The sequence below is a fragment of the Neovison vison genome, chromosome 3 (assembly GCF_020171115.1).
Source record: "Neovison vison isolate M4711 chromosome 3, ASM_NN_V1, whole genome shotgun sequence".
NCBI lineage: Eukaryota > Metazoa > Chordata > Mammalia > Carnivora > Mustelidae > Neogale > Neogale vison.
In genome coordinates this window covers 214,071,918-214,087,812 of record NC_058093.1, presented here as the reverse complement: position 1 = coordinate 214,087,812, position 15,895 = coordinate 214,071,918, and the positions used below count along the sequence as shown (strand labels likewise).

General features: G+C 48.0%; 1 protein-coding gene across 3 annotated transcripts; it reads right to left on the bottom strand.

Moving 5' to 3' along the window:
* Nucleotides 1-2,262: 2,262 nt before the first annotated feature.
* LOC122902020 (glutathione S-transferase theta-2B-like) lies at nucleotides 2,263-14,782 on the bottom strand. 3 transcript variants are annotated; one of them, XM_044241073.1, is made up of 6 exons: nucleotides 14,379-14,782; nucleotides 13,621-13,748; nucleotides 4,454-4,541; nucleotides 3,452-3,602; nucleotides 3,191-3,364; nucleotides 2,263-2,864 (listed from the first exon to the last, which is right to left on the bottom strand). In XM_044241073.1, exons 2-6 carry the CDS (start codon nucleotides 13,730-13,732, stop codon nucleotides 2,655-2,657), a joined length of 735 nt encoding a protein of 244 aa, XP_044097008.1. In that variant the 5' UTR covers nucleotides 13,733-13,748; nucleotides 14,379-14,782; the 3' UTR covers nucleotides 2,263-2,654. The 3 variants fall into 3 exon arrangements, with proteins under 3 accessions (XP_044097008.1, XP_044097009.1, XP_044097010.1); XM_044241074.1 differs by lacking the exon at nucleotides 14,379-14,782 and adding an exon at nucleotides 13,902-13,956; XM_044241075.1 differs by lacking the exon at nucleotides 14,379-14,782 and adding an exon at nucleotides 13,876-13,884.
* Between the last annotated feature and the right edge of the window lie 1,113 nt (nucleotides 14,783-15,895).

Sequence of the window (15,895 nt, the reverse complement as noted above, 5' to 3'; positions counted from 1 at the left end):
ACAGTCTTGGTATGAAGGAGTTTGGAATCGTTCACCCTGGTTTACTTCCCTAATAATCGTTCACCCTGGTTTACTTCCCTAATAACCTCCTTAATAGGACCTTTAATGCTCTTAATGTTAATTCTAACATTCGGGCCATGCATCATTAACAGGTTAACCCAATTTATAAAAGATAGATTGTCGCTTGTCCAAACCATGGTATTAACCCAACAATATCATGCAATAGGGCAGCAGGAGATTAGCCCCTAGTAAAGTAAAAGATTTTACTCGGGCCAAAAAGAAAATGGGGGAATGAAAAGGGTTTTCTCCCTCCCTTTCCCCTTCCTTCCCCCTTCTCTTTGCTTAGCCAACACCCCCTTCTCCCACTCCCTTAAACAATCCTCCCATGTTGTAAAAAGTGATAAGATACTACAAGGAATGTTGAAAGGTCAGTCTACATGCTAATAAGGGATTGTAGTCTGGCCAATGCCGATGGTCAGTCTACATGCTAATGAAGGATTGAAATCTAGCCAATACTGTCTGTTTCCCTTTTGTTAACGACCAATGAAAGTAACTTCCCACTATGTAAATGAAGGATGCTGAGCGAACCAATCAGGGGTATTCCCGCGCGCCAAGTATGCCTTTACATTCAAACCAGCCAGTGAAAACTTTGTAACCATGCTTCTGCTTCTGTACGTATGCTTTCGCTTCCCCAAACCCCATAAAAAGGCCCTGAACAAAGGGCTGGCGCGAGTCTTCCTAAGACTTGATCGCCCGCAGGTACCTGTGTCAACTCAATAAACCTCGTGCTGTTTGCATCTGACCAGTGGACTCAGCTCGGTTTTTGGGTCTGGGGGTCTCCTCCTGAGAAGGGGTCCATTCCGGGGTGCTTGGAGCCCCGGGGGGATCTTTCAAAGCCTTGCCATAAAAACAAAAAAACAAACAAACAAAAAAACACCAAATACCATGAACTGGAGAGGCGGCTGGAGGAGGTCAAAGGTTCCTGACACTGTCGACATCCCCACACCAAGGGGTCTTTGCTCAGGGGGGGCAGGAATTCTGTAGTGCAGTTGAACTCCGTCTGCAATTTTCCAACACTCCTAGGATGCATGTTTTCATTCACCCTGAGATGGCAGTACCCTCCAAATAGTGTCCCTTCTCCAAGGTCTGATCTCAGCTCCATGGGACTCTCCTCGGGGTTTGGAGGCAGCAACACCCTTCTCAGAAGTCTGATTTCCACAAGGTGTCTCCCCCAGCATCTACATTTTGAGAATTCCAATTTCCTCTCTTGGTCCCCTGCAGCCCTGGAGCTAGTGGCTGTCCCTGTGATCATCTGGGTTTTCTCTGCCTGAGTTCTATAATGCCCAGTGACCAATTCTTAATGTTTATGTTTATTATTATTATTACTATTATTATTAAGGAGGCTCCCATCCAGCATGGAGCCCGATGCAGGGTTTGAACCCATGACCCCTGAGATTGAGAACAGAGCCAAGATCAAGAGTGGGACACTTAACCAACTGAGCCACCCAGACACCCCACCAATTCTTTATGTTAAATTCTCTCCATTAAAGTAACTGGTGTCGGCTCTGTCACAAAGACAGATCTGGGGGATACACATGGTGCCTTCTGCAACAACCTATAACCCCTGTTTTCTCTTATGCTGAAACCACACTAGAAGACAGGAGTGCTTGTTAAGTCTTCTGTTTCCCAGATTTCAAAAACCATTACCATTGCCATTGAAACGTCATCTTTATACTTTAGGAGCTTGCCATTCTAATGGATTTCTTACCATTTTGTTGTCTTGGTAAAATGTTATATATTCGCTTATTATCTATGAGGTTACTTGGATTAACTATGATGAGGGTTACTGGGGCATAATTTTATTACTACATATAATATGACCATGTAAAAGAACCAATCATTCTTGGCTTCTTCTTCAAGTGTCTGAGTCTTCATTATATTTTTTTTAAGATTTTATTTATTTATTTATTTAAAGAAAGAGAGACCATGAAAGTTGGGGGAGAACAGAGGGAGAGGGATAAGTAGACTCTGTGCTGAGTATGAGCTGGACACAGGACTCCCATCTCAGACCCTGAAATCATGATGTGGGCCAAAATCAACACTCAGATGCCTAACCGACTGAGCCACCCAGGCCCAAGTCTTCACTATATATTTTTTTAAGATTTTATTTATCTATTTGTCAGGGAGAGAGAGCACACAAGCAGGGAGAGTGGAAGGCAGAGGGTGAAGCAGGCTCCCTGCTGAGCAAGAAGCCTGATGTGGGACTCGATTCCAGGACCCTGGGATCATGACCTGAGCCAAAGGCAGACACTTAACTGAGTGAGCCACTCAGGTGTCTCCCCAAGTCTTCATTATACTTAAAAAACCAATGACATTTGCTGATTTAAGTTGATTTGTTCTTCCTCATGCTATTGGATTTCTAGAGCTCTTTCTATATGGTGGATTTTAGTCTTCTGTTGATTATATGTGCTATACCTGAGAAGCAGCACTGCCCAGGACATCAGGCATCCTACCTGTAGTAGAGTTCTTCCAGGAGTCAGAAACAAGAGACTGAGGTAAGACAGAGGGATGAAAAAGGACAAGTAAGAAACTAAGAATGACTCTTTATGCCTAACCTCCTGGCCTCCAACCATCAGCTCCCCCTTCCAGACTCCTCAGGGAATCCTGGAAATACGAAGCAGAATAAGCGGGTAGACTTCTGGGGAAGGCTTCGGGAATTTTTTGTTGACCGCCTGCTCCAGGATGTTCAGGATGGGACCATGGGTCTCTTGGAACAGATCAGAACCCAGGAAAGCCTCCACTCGCTCACACCATGCTGCCAGTTTCGGCCTTCCCTCAAAGAGGTCATAGCCAACAGCCACAGGCTGCAGGGACAAGGATGGGAAAGTTACACCAATACTGAGGCACCAATACCAGAACCACTAGCACAGGTGTTGGGCACCCTCCCCCTACCCTGCGAACTCCCATGTGAGGCCCAGGGACGTATGGCCAGCCTCAGGGCCCAGGAGCACCAGCAGGAAACACCACACCCAGGAGGGAAGCAGAAGTTCAGGACGAAAGCATCAGTTCGGACAGAACCTTGCTCTGTGATTCTCGGCAAATTCCTAGCTGTCTCTAGGCCTTCCTGAGAGCTTCCGTCTAGTGAGGGCAGTGACAGGAGGGATGCTGCCCACAGATCCCAAGCTCACACCTGCATCAGCTCCTCGAAAGCCATAAGGTCAGCCAGCGACATCTGCTGGCCAATGAGGAAGGCCTTGTCCCCCAAGAACTTGTCCTCCAGCTGCTGCAGCGCCCGGTCCATGGCCGTCTTGTTCCGTTCCACCTTCTCCTCCGGCACGTGGGTCCCAGTGAGTGGTGCTATCACCTGACGGGCAAAGGGTGGGCTCAGGCCATGTCCCTGCCTCCTCCTGGGTCCCTGACGGGTCAACAACCCTTAGACGGCTCTCCTCACCTGGGTCCACAAGGGCACACCGAAGGTGCCACGGATGCAGTCAGCGTGCCAGCCCAGATACTCGTGGACGCGAGCGCGGGCCTGAAGGTCGGAGGGGTACCAGTGGTCTGCCGTCTGGTACTTAGAGCTCAGGTAAATCAAGATGGCGGAGCTACAGATCAGGGTCCGCAGGAACAGTGGCTGTAAGGATCCTGGTTCATGGCCCTTTTTCCTCAGCTGCTCCCATCCCTCAGTGGGGCTCTGGAGCTTCTCTGTACTTGACGTCTCCTTCCTTCATTGTCTCCAGCATGGACGCTGGGCCACACCGTCTGCTTGGCCCTTTAAGAGGCCCATATCTGTGATACCACAGCAGCCACCACCCACGGCCTCATGAGGTAGAGATTTCACGTGAGAAAGCTAAGCCTCAGAATAATTAAGTGACTCCTCCAAGGTCACACAGTTCAGAAAAGGCTCTCTGGGCCTCTGGAGTCTTGTATCAAGCCCCCTGCATGTCCCAGTGTTGGGTTGAGGACCTGGAGGAAAACCTGTTCTCAGATCTGTCATGGGTCACCCCTGACGGGTCCTCCGGCCATTGTGCCTGTAGCTGCCTGACCTCTTACCCTCTGCCTGCTTGGTGGTTGGCCCTCACTGTGAGTTGTTCCCTCAGGCCTTGGCCAACTCTGGAGAGTGGCCTGAGGAGTCAGGAGAGGCCCTTTCAGCTTCCATGTGCTGAACTTGCTCTCTGTCCAACTGGACAAATGCCCCCACGTTCTCTTCCACTGCCCTCCATCAGGGGGTAGGGAGGCCCTAGGGTCCAGAAAAGGAGGCCAAGGACAAGGGAGGTACAACGCTGTCTTGCATCAGCTTCCAGGCATCCTGGTCACCCCCAACCCCAGGTGTCAGCTTCTCACCACACTCCTCCCTCTGCCCTCATCTGCAGCATAGGGTCTAAGAGGGCACACAGTGGGACAGCCAGAGGCCAGGGGATCTAGGGGCTTAGGAGGAGGAAGAGAAGGAGAGCACCTTTCAGTCAAGATGAAGTCACCATCTTTGAGGACGGGTATCTTCCGCAGCATATTAATCTTGGAGAACTCCTTGGTCTGGAGCTGCCCTATGGAGAAAGAAGTCAAAAAAAGCCTTCAGAGCAAGACCCACACCTGCTGTGCCCTCCCTCTCCCTTCCCCAGCCGAACCCCAAGGCCAGGCTGGGCAAAGAAGTAGCTGGGGCTGTGGGGAGAGCTGTGTGGGGCCACAGCCGGGCCTTGGAACCAGGAATGGGGTTGGTCTCCCTGCTCTGCCACCTCCCAGGGTGCTTTAGATAGGTGAAAGGGACTTATTGGGCCAGGCCTGGGGTAAGCAGGGGAAAGGAGGGCAAAGAGGCAAGGCTTAGCAATTCCCACCTCTAAATTCTCACAGAGTGGCCTGCTCCTGCTTTAGGACTTTAAATACAGGCTTTCAAGGCAGGAACTGTGAGAATCCAGTCCCCCAGAGTAGAAGTAATATTATCCTCCTTCTCAGAAGAGAAAACTAAGTTTCAGAGAGGACCAGCGACCTGTCCAAGGCCACACAGCAGAGGACAATCTCTGGTGAGATACCAGAGGAGATCAAAGGCAAATGAAATGTAGATAAAATTAAATTTCCTTACAATTTGCAGCCCTTTGATAAATATCTGAAACAGGCAAAGCATGACTTTCCTCAAAGAACTCACAACTGCCTTAATGTTAATGCTTTACTAGAGGCAAAACACAACCTTAGCTGACAATAGACAAAACTCCAGGATCCTGTTTAGTCTTCTCAAAATCCCTTCAGGGACTCCCTTTATCTCTACTCACCCCCCAATTCCAAAATATATAATTAGTTGCACCTTCCAACCCCAATGCAGTTCTTTCTCCCTAAGGTCCCCATGCTTTAATAAAAATACCTTTTTTTTTTTAATTTTAATGATTATTTTAGAGGGAAAGAGAGAGAGCACGCAAGGGGCAGATAGCAGAGTAAGAGGGAAAGAGAATATCAGACTCCACGCTGTGCTTGGATCTCATGACCCGAGCCCAAACCGAGAGTCCAGAGGCGCCTGGGTGGCTCAGTCTTTGAGTCTGCCCTTGGCTTAGGTCATGATCCCAGGATTCTGGGATCGAGCCCCACATCAGGCTCCTTGCTCCTCGGAGGCCTGTTCTCCTTCTCCCACTCCCCCTGCTTGTGTTCCCTCTCTCGCTGTGTCTCTGTCAAATAAATAAATAAAATCTTAAAAAGAAAAACAAAACAAAACCGAGAGTCCAACCCTCAACCGACAGAATCCCCAATCACTGAGAGCCTCTGGACTTCAGAGGGTTCAGGTAGAGAAAAGTTGAATGCTTCAACTTGTTCACAAAGAAATACTTTGTCATATTCCTGCATATCTTATTTTTTTAAGAGTTTATTTATTTGACAGAGAGAGAGAACACAAGCAGGGGGAGTGGGAGAGGGAGAAGCAGGCTTCCTGCTGAATAGGGAGCCCACTGCAGGGCTCGATTCCAGGACACTGGGATCATGACCTGAGCCGAAGGCAGAGGCTTAACCCACTGAGCCACCCAGGCGCACCAGTTCTGGAAATTCTTATCCATTTTAGTTTTATTATTTTGAAGATATCAAGATCCTGTGTTTGTCAAAAACCCTCTTTTCTTTTCTTTTCTTTTCTTTTCTTTTCTTTTTAAGATTTTATTTATTTGAGAGAGAGAGAGACAGAAGGAATGCACAAGTGGAGTGAGGGGCAGAGGGAGAAGCAGGCTCCCTGTGGGGCTCGATCCAGGGACTAAGCTGAAGGCAGACATCCAACCAATTGAGCCACCCTGGTGCCCCGTCAAAAGCCCTTTTAATGAATCTCCTTTAAGATGAAACGTGTTTTGCAAGAGTATTAGAACAATAACCATAAATGACAAAGACTCGAAAATGGGCATGGCTCAAGATCTGATATGAGTTCATTATAATATATGAGTTCATTGGGCACCTGGGTGGCTGTCAGTTAAGCCCTACCTTTGGTTCAGGTCATGATCTTAGAGTCCTGAGATGGAACCCCACATTGGGCTCCCTGCTCAGTGGGGAGTCTGCTTCTCTCTCTGCCTCTCTCCCTGCTTGTTTGCTCTCTCTCTCTGTCAAATAAATAAAATCTTAAAAATAAAAAAAGGAAAGTAAAAGTAAAGCTTGTGATTCCATAATATAATCTTTCAATAAAGCACAAAGCCTGTTTACCAACAGACCCAAGTATCTTTAGCTTCTTTACAATAAGAAGCCAAAAGCACAAACCTGTGTTCACTAATCCGTGCATTAGCATTTTATCTCATTTGGAAAAGGCTTAGATGTCCAATGAACTCAGCCCAATTTATCAACCAAGCACGAAAGTTTCAGGTTACCAAAGACTTTGAAAGCTATCTAAATGATTACCCATCAAAACTTGAAGACCAACAAATCAACCATCATTTCAAGCCATCTTTTTGCTGACAATTGCAAAAGAGATAAGAGGAGCTTCTTTGACCGTCAGTAATCCTTGGTAGGATAAAAGTTGTACATTTAATGCTGCTAAGTCTAAAGATATGTCTATCTTAGTGAAATCAACACACTTAAATTAGTGTAAATACCACCGCATCTACTTAGAAGTCAATCAAGTTGTTCCCCATTGTCAATTTTTACCTGGGACACCAGTAGGGAAATATGAGGTGGGCAGTGTAAATCCAAGCGGGTGCTCCTCACTCCTTGGCTGCGAGGCTGGGACTAAGAACCCGGTACCACTAGGGGCGCCTGGGTGGCTCACGCTTAACCCTCATTAAGCCTCTGCCTTCGGTTCAGGTCATGGTCCCATGGTCCTGGGATCAAGCCCGGAGTAGGGCTCTCTGCTCAGCGGGGAGCCTGCTTCCCCCTCTCTCTCTCTGTCTACTTATGATCTCTTTCGCTCTGTCAAATAAATAAATAAATAAATCTTAAAACAAACAAACAACCAGGCACCAGGCTGGCACAGGAGCCAGTCATGCAGGCCACACCCAAGGTGGTCCAGAAACAGGAGGAAGGGCGGATGCCAGGGTGGCCAAGTCGTTAAGTGTCTGCCTTCTGCTCAGGTCATGATCCCAGGATCCTAGGATCGAGTCCCACATCAGACTCCCTGCATGGTAGGAAGCCTGCTTCTCCCTCTCCCACTCCCCTACTTGTGTTCCCTCTCTTGCTGTGTCTCTGTCAAATAAACAAATAAAATATTTTAAAAATTAAAAAGAAAAAGAAACAGGAGGAAGGGAGGAGGGAGGGAGAGGATGGCAGAAGAGGTGAGGTGTGGCCAGCAAGGCTGGAAGCAGAGAAAAGCCCAAAAGGCAGAGAAAGGACTCCCAGTTATTATTATTTTTTTTAATTATTATTTATTTATTTACTTGAGAGAGAGAAAGAGAGAAAGCATGAGAGGGGGGAAGGTCAGAGGAAGAAGCAGACCCCCTGCTGAGCAGGGAACCCAATGCAGGACTCGATCCCCGGACTTGAGGATCATTACTTGACCAAAGGCAGTTGCTCAACCAACTGAGCCCCCAGGCACCCGAGGATTCCGTGGTTCTAAAGCTCATCAGCTCAGACGGAAGAGCAGATGCATGCTTTTCTTCCACCAGCAACTGAAGATAGGCAGTCCATATTGGGCCAGAGAAGAACTTTCCGGAAACAAAAGGGGTTTCCGTTTGGGCAGCAGCTTGAGATTTTTCCTTCAAGTCCATCCGAGGCAAACTAACCAGAGACAATTCACTCCAATCATCATAACCATCAACCTGGGAAATGAAGGAGGGAGAAGCCCCACATGCAGTAAGAATAACCTGGGCCTATTAGGAGGACCAGTGAGACTGTCAACATCCCCTTCCTCAGAATGGATTGTGTCTCCTCCAGCAATCTGGGTTTATTAGGAGGAGGACAAGGCCTCTTTCAACTACCATTATCCAGTATATCCGGAGGCAGCTTGTTAGCCTGGTTAGCAGCCAAACACATTCTGCAAGAGATCCTTAGGTCAGGGTCCTGACTTATGGCCATGCTGTACCTCCGCCTACTTGCCCTGTTCCCTGCAGAAGATCTGATAGGTCATACTGAAGTTTAACATCTCGTTAATGGGCCATTTTTCCAGGGCACCTGGATGGCTCAATGGGTTAAGTGTCTACCTTCAGCTCAGATCATGATCTCAGGGTCCCGGGATCGATCCCCGCATTGGGCTCGATCTCAGGGTCCTGGATCGAAACTCGAATTGGGCTCTCTGCTCAGCAGGCAGCCTGCTTCTCCCTCTCCCTTGGCCACTCCCCCTGTTTGTGCTCTCTCTCTCTGTCAAGTAAGAAATAAAATCTTTAAAAAAAAAAAAAAAAGAGCCATTTTTTTCCTTGTCTCTAGGGAGTACTGAAGCCATGCAGTCTTACAGATCAGTCTTCTTTTTCCTAAATCGTGCAATCTGAATAGTTTCCAGGGGGTTGAAAGGTGTTCCAAGGGAGAGACCTTGGGAAATGAAGAAGATCCCACGCTCCTAAAAAAGGAGAGAAGGTCTATTACCAAGGAACACCCCCGACCTGGACCACCACACATGCTCCCAGGGATTATTCCATGCAGGATAAGTCAGAGTTTCCTGGTGTCAAAGAGACTGGAGGCATCTCTCAAAGGAAATGGCTATGACCACTACCCAGCCCCACAGGAGGGATGCCGGCATCTCCCCTCCCAAACCGCCCCTCCTTCACCCATTGCATCCTAGGCTACAAATGGGCACACCAAAATACTGAGCTATGAAGAATCTACCCTTTTTAACCCATGGAAAACACTAGAAAAGTTTCACAAAGAGAAATTACCTGATTTTGTAACTTAAATAGTAGGAGACATTGACAGAAAATGGTGAAGAGGGAAATCCACCATGGTCTAAGCGACATTCCAGCACATATAGTCTTTACAGCGAACCTACCTAGGAAATGGTTCTCAGTTAGGTTTTTTGTTTGTTTAAGATTTTATCTGAAGGGTGCATGGGTGGCTCAGTCATTAAGCATCTGCCTCTGGCTCAGGTCATGATGCCACAGTTCTGGGATCAAGCCCTACATCCAGCTCCCTGATCAGCAGGGAGTCTGCTTCTCCCTCTGCCTGCTGCTCCCTCTACTTGCACTTTCTCTCTGTCAAATAAAGAAATAAAATCTTTTTAAAAAATAAGATTTTATTTGAGAGAGAGAGAATGCACAAGCACAAATGGGAGGGAAGGGCAGAGCGAGAAGCAGACTCCCCATTGAGCATGGCGCCTGACACAGGACACAGGGATCGATCAGAGCACCCTAAGATCATGACCTGAGCTAAAGTCAGATGCCACCCCCAGCTGGGTTTTAATTCAATCTGGTACTGGTTTCAGCTGGCTCCGGGCGGGGGTTTCACGGCAAAAAGTGGCTAGACCAGAGATGTGAGGGGATACCCTTGGACCAATGAGGAGGAAACTTCACAGGGGAGTCTTAAGATTGGCAGCCCTGCTAGTGACTTGGGTGGCTATCCCATGCCCAAGAAAGACAACTTTGAATAAGAACAGAAGTTAAGGGGCGCCTGGGTGGCTCAGTGGGTTAAGCCGCTGCCTTCGGCTCAGGTCATGATCTCAGGGTCCTGGGATTGAGTCCTGCATCGGGCTCTCTGCTCAGCAGGGAGCCTGCTTCCCTCTTTCTCTCTCTGCCTGCCTCTATCTCCATCTACTTGTGATCTCTCTCTGTCAAATAAATAAAATCTTAAAAAAAAAAAAAAGAACAGAAGTTAAGAAGGGGCATCAGGCTTCTGAATCGTATTGCCATTTGGACAGGGTACTAGCTTCCCCCTAAAGGGCAATCTTTTTTCCTCTCCTTAGAGTAGCAATGGTCTAGAGGATTGCAGCCTGAGCAATTGACATGAAAGTGTTCCAGTAATTATGATCGTAGTCTGTAAAAAGCTCCTGGAGTGAAAGTAAAAGTAGACAGGAAGTAAGTACTCACCAAGTCCACACAGAGGCTCTGAGTCCAGATGAGAAGACTCAGGCCCCACGATCAAAGTCCAAAATGATGTGAAGTGGGCTGGGAGCAAATGGTCAAGAAATCATTCTTGATGGTTTGGGAGCAAAAGGTATTTGTATTAAAGCATGGGACAGGACCTGTGGGCAAAGCTGCACTGGAATTGGAAGGAGTGATTGGTTATATACTTTTAAGTTGGGAGAGGGTAAAGACAAAGGGAGTTTCAAAAGGATTTTCATATGTTAAAGTACATGGTACAGAATTCTGAAGGTCTGGCTTCTGTTAAGCTAAGGTTGCTTTTTACCTCTAGCAAAGTGCTAACATTAAGACATAGAGAACTAAACAGAGACTCCAGAAATGGGCCTTCAACTCATTACGGTCAACTAATCTTTGACAAATCAGGAAAAAATATCCAAAGGGAAAAAAGACAGTCTCTTCAATAAATGGTGCTGGGAAAAATGGACAGCTACAAACAGAAGAATGAAACTCAAGGTGCCTGGGTGGCTAGTGGGTTAAGCCTCTGCCTTTGGCTCAGGTCATGATCTCAGAGTCCTGAGATGGAGCCCTGCATCAGGCTGTCTGCTCAGTAGGGAGGCTGCTTTCCTCTCTCTCTCTCTGCCTGCCTCTCTGCCTATTTGTGATCTCAATCTCTCTGTCAAATAAACAAATAAAATCTTTTAAAAAGTTTTTTTAAGTTTTTTTTTAAGATTTTATTTATTTATTTGTCAGAGAAAGAGAGAGCACAAGAAGGGGAAGTGGTATGCTTAGGGGGAAGCAGGCTTCCTGCTGAGCAGGGAGCCCAAAGTGGGACTTGATCACAGCACCCTGGGATCATGACCTGAGCCAAAGGCAGATGCTTAACCCACTGAGCCACCTAGGCGCCCCTCTTTTAAAAATTTTTTTAAAAAGAATGAAACTCAACCATTCTCTTACACCATACACAAAGATAAACTCTAAGTGGATGAAAGACCTCGATGTGAGACAGGACTCCATCAAAATCCTAGGAGAACATAGGCAGTAACTTCTTCGACATCGGCCACAGCAACTTCTTTCAAGACACGCCTCCAAAGGCAAGGGAAACAAAAACCAAAATGAACTTTTGGGTCTTTATCAAGATAAAAAGCTTCTGCACAGCAAAGGAAACAGTCAACAACACTAAGAGACAATGCACAGAATGTGGGAGATATTTGCAAATGACATGACAGATAAAGGGCTGGTATCCAAGATCTACAAAGAACTTCTCAAACTCAACACCCAAAAAACAAAAATCCAGTCAAAAATGGGCAGAAGACATGAACAGACACTTCTCCAAAAAAGACATTCAAATGGCTAACAGACACATGGAAAATGTTCCACATCACTAGCCATCAGGGAAACTCAAATCAAAACCATAGTGAGATACCACCTTATACCAGTAAGAATCACAAAAATTAACAAGGCAGGAAACAACAAGTGTTGGCAAAGATATGGAGAAAGGGGACCCCTCTTACACTGTTGGTGGGACTGCAAGCTGGAACAGCCACTCTGGAGAAAAGTATGGAGATTCCTCAAAGAGTTAAAAATAGAGCTACCCTACTACCCAGCAATTGCACTACTGGATATTTACCCCAAAGATACAGATGTAGTGAAAAGAAGGGGCACATGCACCCCAATGTTCATAGCAGCAATGTCCACAATAGCCAAAAGGAACCAAGATGCCCTTCAATACAACAGATGAAAGAATAAAAAAGATGTGGTTCTTATAGACAATGGAATATTAATTACTCAGCCATCAGAAAGGATGAATACCCATCATTTGCATTAACATGGATGGGACTGGAGGAGATTATGCTAAGTGAAATAAGTCAAGCAGAGAAAGACAATTATCATATGGTTTCACTCATATGTGGAACAGAAGGAATAGCTCAGAGGACCATAGGGAAAGAGAGGGAAAAACTGAAGGGGAAGAAATCAGAGAGGGAGACAAACCATGAGAGACTCTTAACTATGGAAAAGAAACAGAGTTGCTGGAGGAGAGGGGGGAGGGAGGTGAGGGACATTAAGGTATGCACCTGATGTGATAAGCACTGGGTATTATTTGCAACTGATGAATTACTGAACTCTACATCTGAAACTAATGATGTAGGGGCGCCTGGTTGGCTCAGTGGGTTAAAGCCTCTGCCTTCAGCTCAGGTCATGATCTCAGGGTCCTGGGATCAAGCCCCACATCGGGCTCTCTTCTCAGCAGGGAGCCTGCTTCCCTTCCTCTCTCTCTGCCTGACTCTCTGCCTACTTGTGATCTGTCAAATAAATAAATAAAATCTTTGAAACTAATGATGTACTATAGGGTGGCTAACTGAGCATTAAACAACAACAAAAAGAGTTAGCTCATTTGTAGGTAGGGGTGCCTGGGTGGCTCAGATGGTTAAGCATCTGCCTTTGGCTTGGATCATGATCCTGGGATCCTGGGATCGAGACCCACATTAGGCTCTCTGGTTGGGAGCCTCCTTCTCCCTCTCCCTCTACTGGTTCCCCTGCTTGTGATCTCTCACTCTGTCAAATAAATAAATAAAATCTTTTAAAAATAAAAATAAAAACCTCATGTGTAGGAGTGTCTAGGTGTCACAGCTGGTCCAGCACCTGACTCTTGGATTGGGTTCAAGTCTTGACCTCAGGGTTATGGATGGAGCCCTGCCTGGGTTCTATGTTGAGTGTGGAGTCTGCCTGAGACTCTCTCTCCCTCTCCCTCCACCCCTCCAGCCTACACACACTCTCTCTGTAAAATAAATATATACATCTTTTAAAAAGATGAAACAAACAAACAAAAAGGACAGTGTGAGTTCTTGGAGGCCTGTCATACTCTGCCTGTCCGAAGCACTTGTCAATGGGCTACAAGTTACATGGAAATATAATTGTTTTTAAGATTTTTTTTTTCTTTTTAATTTGACAGACCACAAGTAGGCAGAGAGGCAGGCAGAGAAAGAAGGGGAAACAGGGTCCCTGCTGAGCAGAAAGATAGATGCAGGGCTCCATCCCAGGACACTGGGATCATGAGCTGAGCGGAAGGCAGAGGCTTTAAGCCACTGAGTCACCCAGGCACCCCAGAAATATAATTTTTATCTACATTTCTTTTGCCTTTTTTCTCCTTATCCTGGAACTACGGGAATTGTTTGGAAGAAGAGGAAACTGCAGGGCCCGAGGACTATGGACCCCGGAAGAGCCGGCCTGGGCCCACCTTTTAACACCTCCGTGGTACACAGCTTGAAGGGGATGCCGTTCTTCTTGGCGAAAATGTAGACGGCACGGCAGGGTTGGGACAGCAGGTCCAGGTAGAGCTCCAGGCCCATCGCGGTGGCAGCAGGACTGCACGGACAAAAATCCAGGATAGCAACGGTGGCAGGACTGGGGCGCTCGGAGAGACATAGGGTCTCAGGCCCCGCCCCCCTGGGGCCTCCACCTTTGGGCGAGATGGCACTGCTCACAAAATTACCTATCCAGCCCCGCCTTCCCCCCAACCTGACCCCAGCGGGGACATTGCCGAGGCTCTGGACTTGGTCCTTCCGGGTCGCGCCTGCAGCGCCCCGATCCCAGGCGTTGTGCAAGAGATCCGTGTACGCAGAGCGGCTAATATTTCGGGGCTGGGGGACCTCCTTGCTCGCCGGCATCTCTCACCGCAGCTCCGGGTGCACGGCGGGGAGGCGCGCACTGGTGGGAAGGGGCAGACGGCAAGGAAGGCGCTGCAGGGTGGGAGGGGGCCGCCCTGCCAAGAGAGAGAGCGCGGGGAGGAAAGCGCAGGAAGGGCGGGGAGGAGGGGGCGCACCGCAGAGCTGGCAGGCTCAAGGAGGGGAGCAAGCGCCGGCAGGAAGGGGCGGTGGGGTGGGAGGAGGACGCGCCGCGGAGAGGGAGATACGGGAGGAAGGGCTTCAGGATGGGGCTCCCGGGGGAGATGGGGCGCGGATCATGAAGCCTTTGGGCAAGCTGGTACGTACCTACCTGCTTTTCCCGCCGCCTGTGCCGGAGATCCTGGCGGGTGCCGGGCTTCACGCTGACTTGGAAAAAGACAGGGCTCCCGACCTGGACACCCCAAAACCCACGGACATCGGGGTGTTCTTTCAGAGTTCTGTCCCCGGACGCTGCCGCTTGGCGAAAGGGTAGGGGATGACTGGGATTTTAGAGGTCACCGAGCGGGATAAGCATATTTTCGGGTGTGTCGCAGGTTGGTGAGAACCTAGGCTGCGAGGCTCTTTCTACAGTCAGAGCTGCCCACCAACAGAGCAGAAGGGAAAATGCCCAGATCCCAGGTCAAGGAGACAGCAGCCAAAAGCCAAAACATCCATTTTCCCTTTCTTCTTCTCACTCCTCACCCTCCCCTGGAGGGTCTAGGGCCGGCCATCCAGCTCTAGCCCTAGCTCCAGCTCTAGCCCAGTCTTTTAACTCATCCCTCTGACCCCGGGACACAAGCAGGTGGACCAGGAGGCTTCCCTGGGATACTTGAAGTTGGAATTCAGGAGAGAGGAGGTAAAGGGGGGCATCATGAATGATGTGGGAAACAAAGGCAGAAGAAAAATTATTAAATTTCCTTACTACCTCCACCCATTGACAAGTCCTTGAAACAAACAGAGTGGCATTCCTCTAGGAACTCAACTGCCTCCATGTTAATACTTGCTAAGGGCAAAAGGCAACATCAGCCCCACCTCCAGGATCCTGGAAGCCCACTTTAACATACAAAAATTATTTAGGAAACTTCCTTTATCCCTAAACCCCCCATGGTACATATTGACATTCATCCCCAAGCATATGGCCCACAGATACTCATATGAAGGGTCTCGTGACTAATACTTAACTTTTCCCCAACAATAGCCAGCCCTTCTCAGGGTCCTGGAAACCTTGCTTCCAAAATTCCTTAGAGACTTAACGTTCTTCCTAACCGTTCCCTCCCAACTTGAAAGTCTATAATGGGCCACTCCTCATGACCCCTGTGCACCTCTTTCTGCCCACAGGTCCTGTCCCGGTGCTTTAATAAAACCACTTTTTTGCACCAAATATATCTCAAGAATTCTTTCTTGGCAGTAGGCTCTGAACCCTAACGTCTTCCCTACATCCATGACCTCGGCCCACCAGTGGGTTGGTCACAACTGTAAACTCACTAGGTGGGCTGGCCTAAGAGAAAGCAGCTTAGTCACAGAAAGGGAAAGATGGGGAGAAAGCAGCTTAGTCACAGAAAGGGAAAGATGGGGAGAAAGGCAGCTTCTGATCCCAGTTCCCCTGTGGGCCAGCTCTACCTTTCCCCTCCTTTCGCCTAGACCAGTTGGCACTGAGTTTCTGTTCCTTCTAAGGAAAAAGAATTCTGACAGTCAGCAAGGAGTTCCTGGAGGCTGAGTGGCACAGTGGCAAAAACTTGATTAAATTATGGCCTGCAGGTGTGTGGAAAGCAGTTTGTAAACCATGACTTTGGATATTTACTTGACATTTCCAAGCAAAGTGTTCAAGACCTGTGGCCTGGTTTCTTC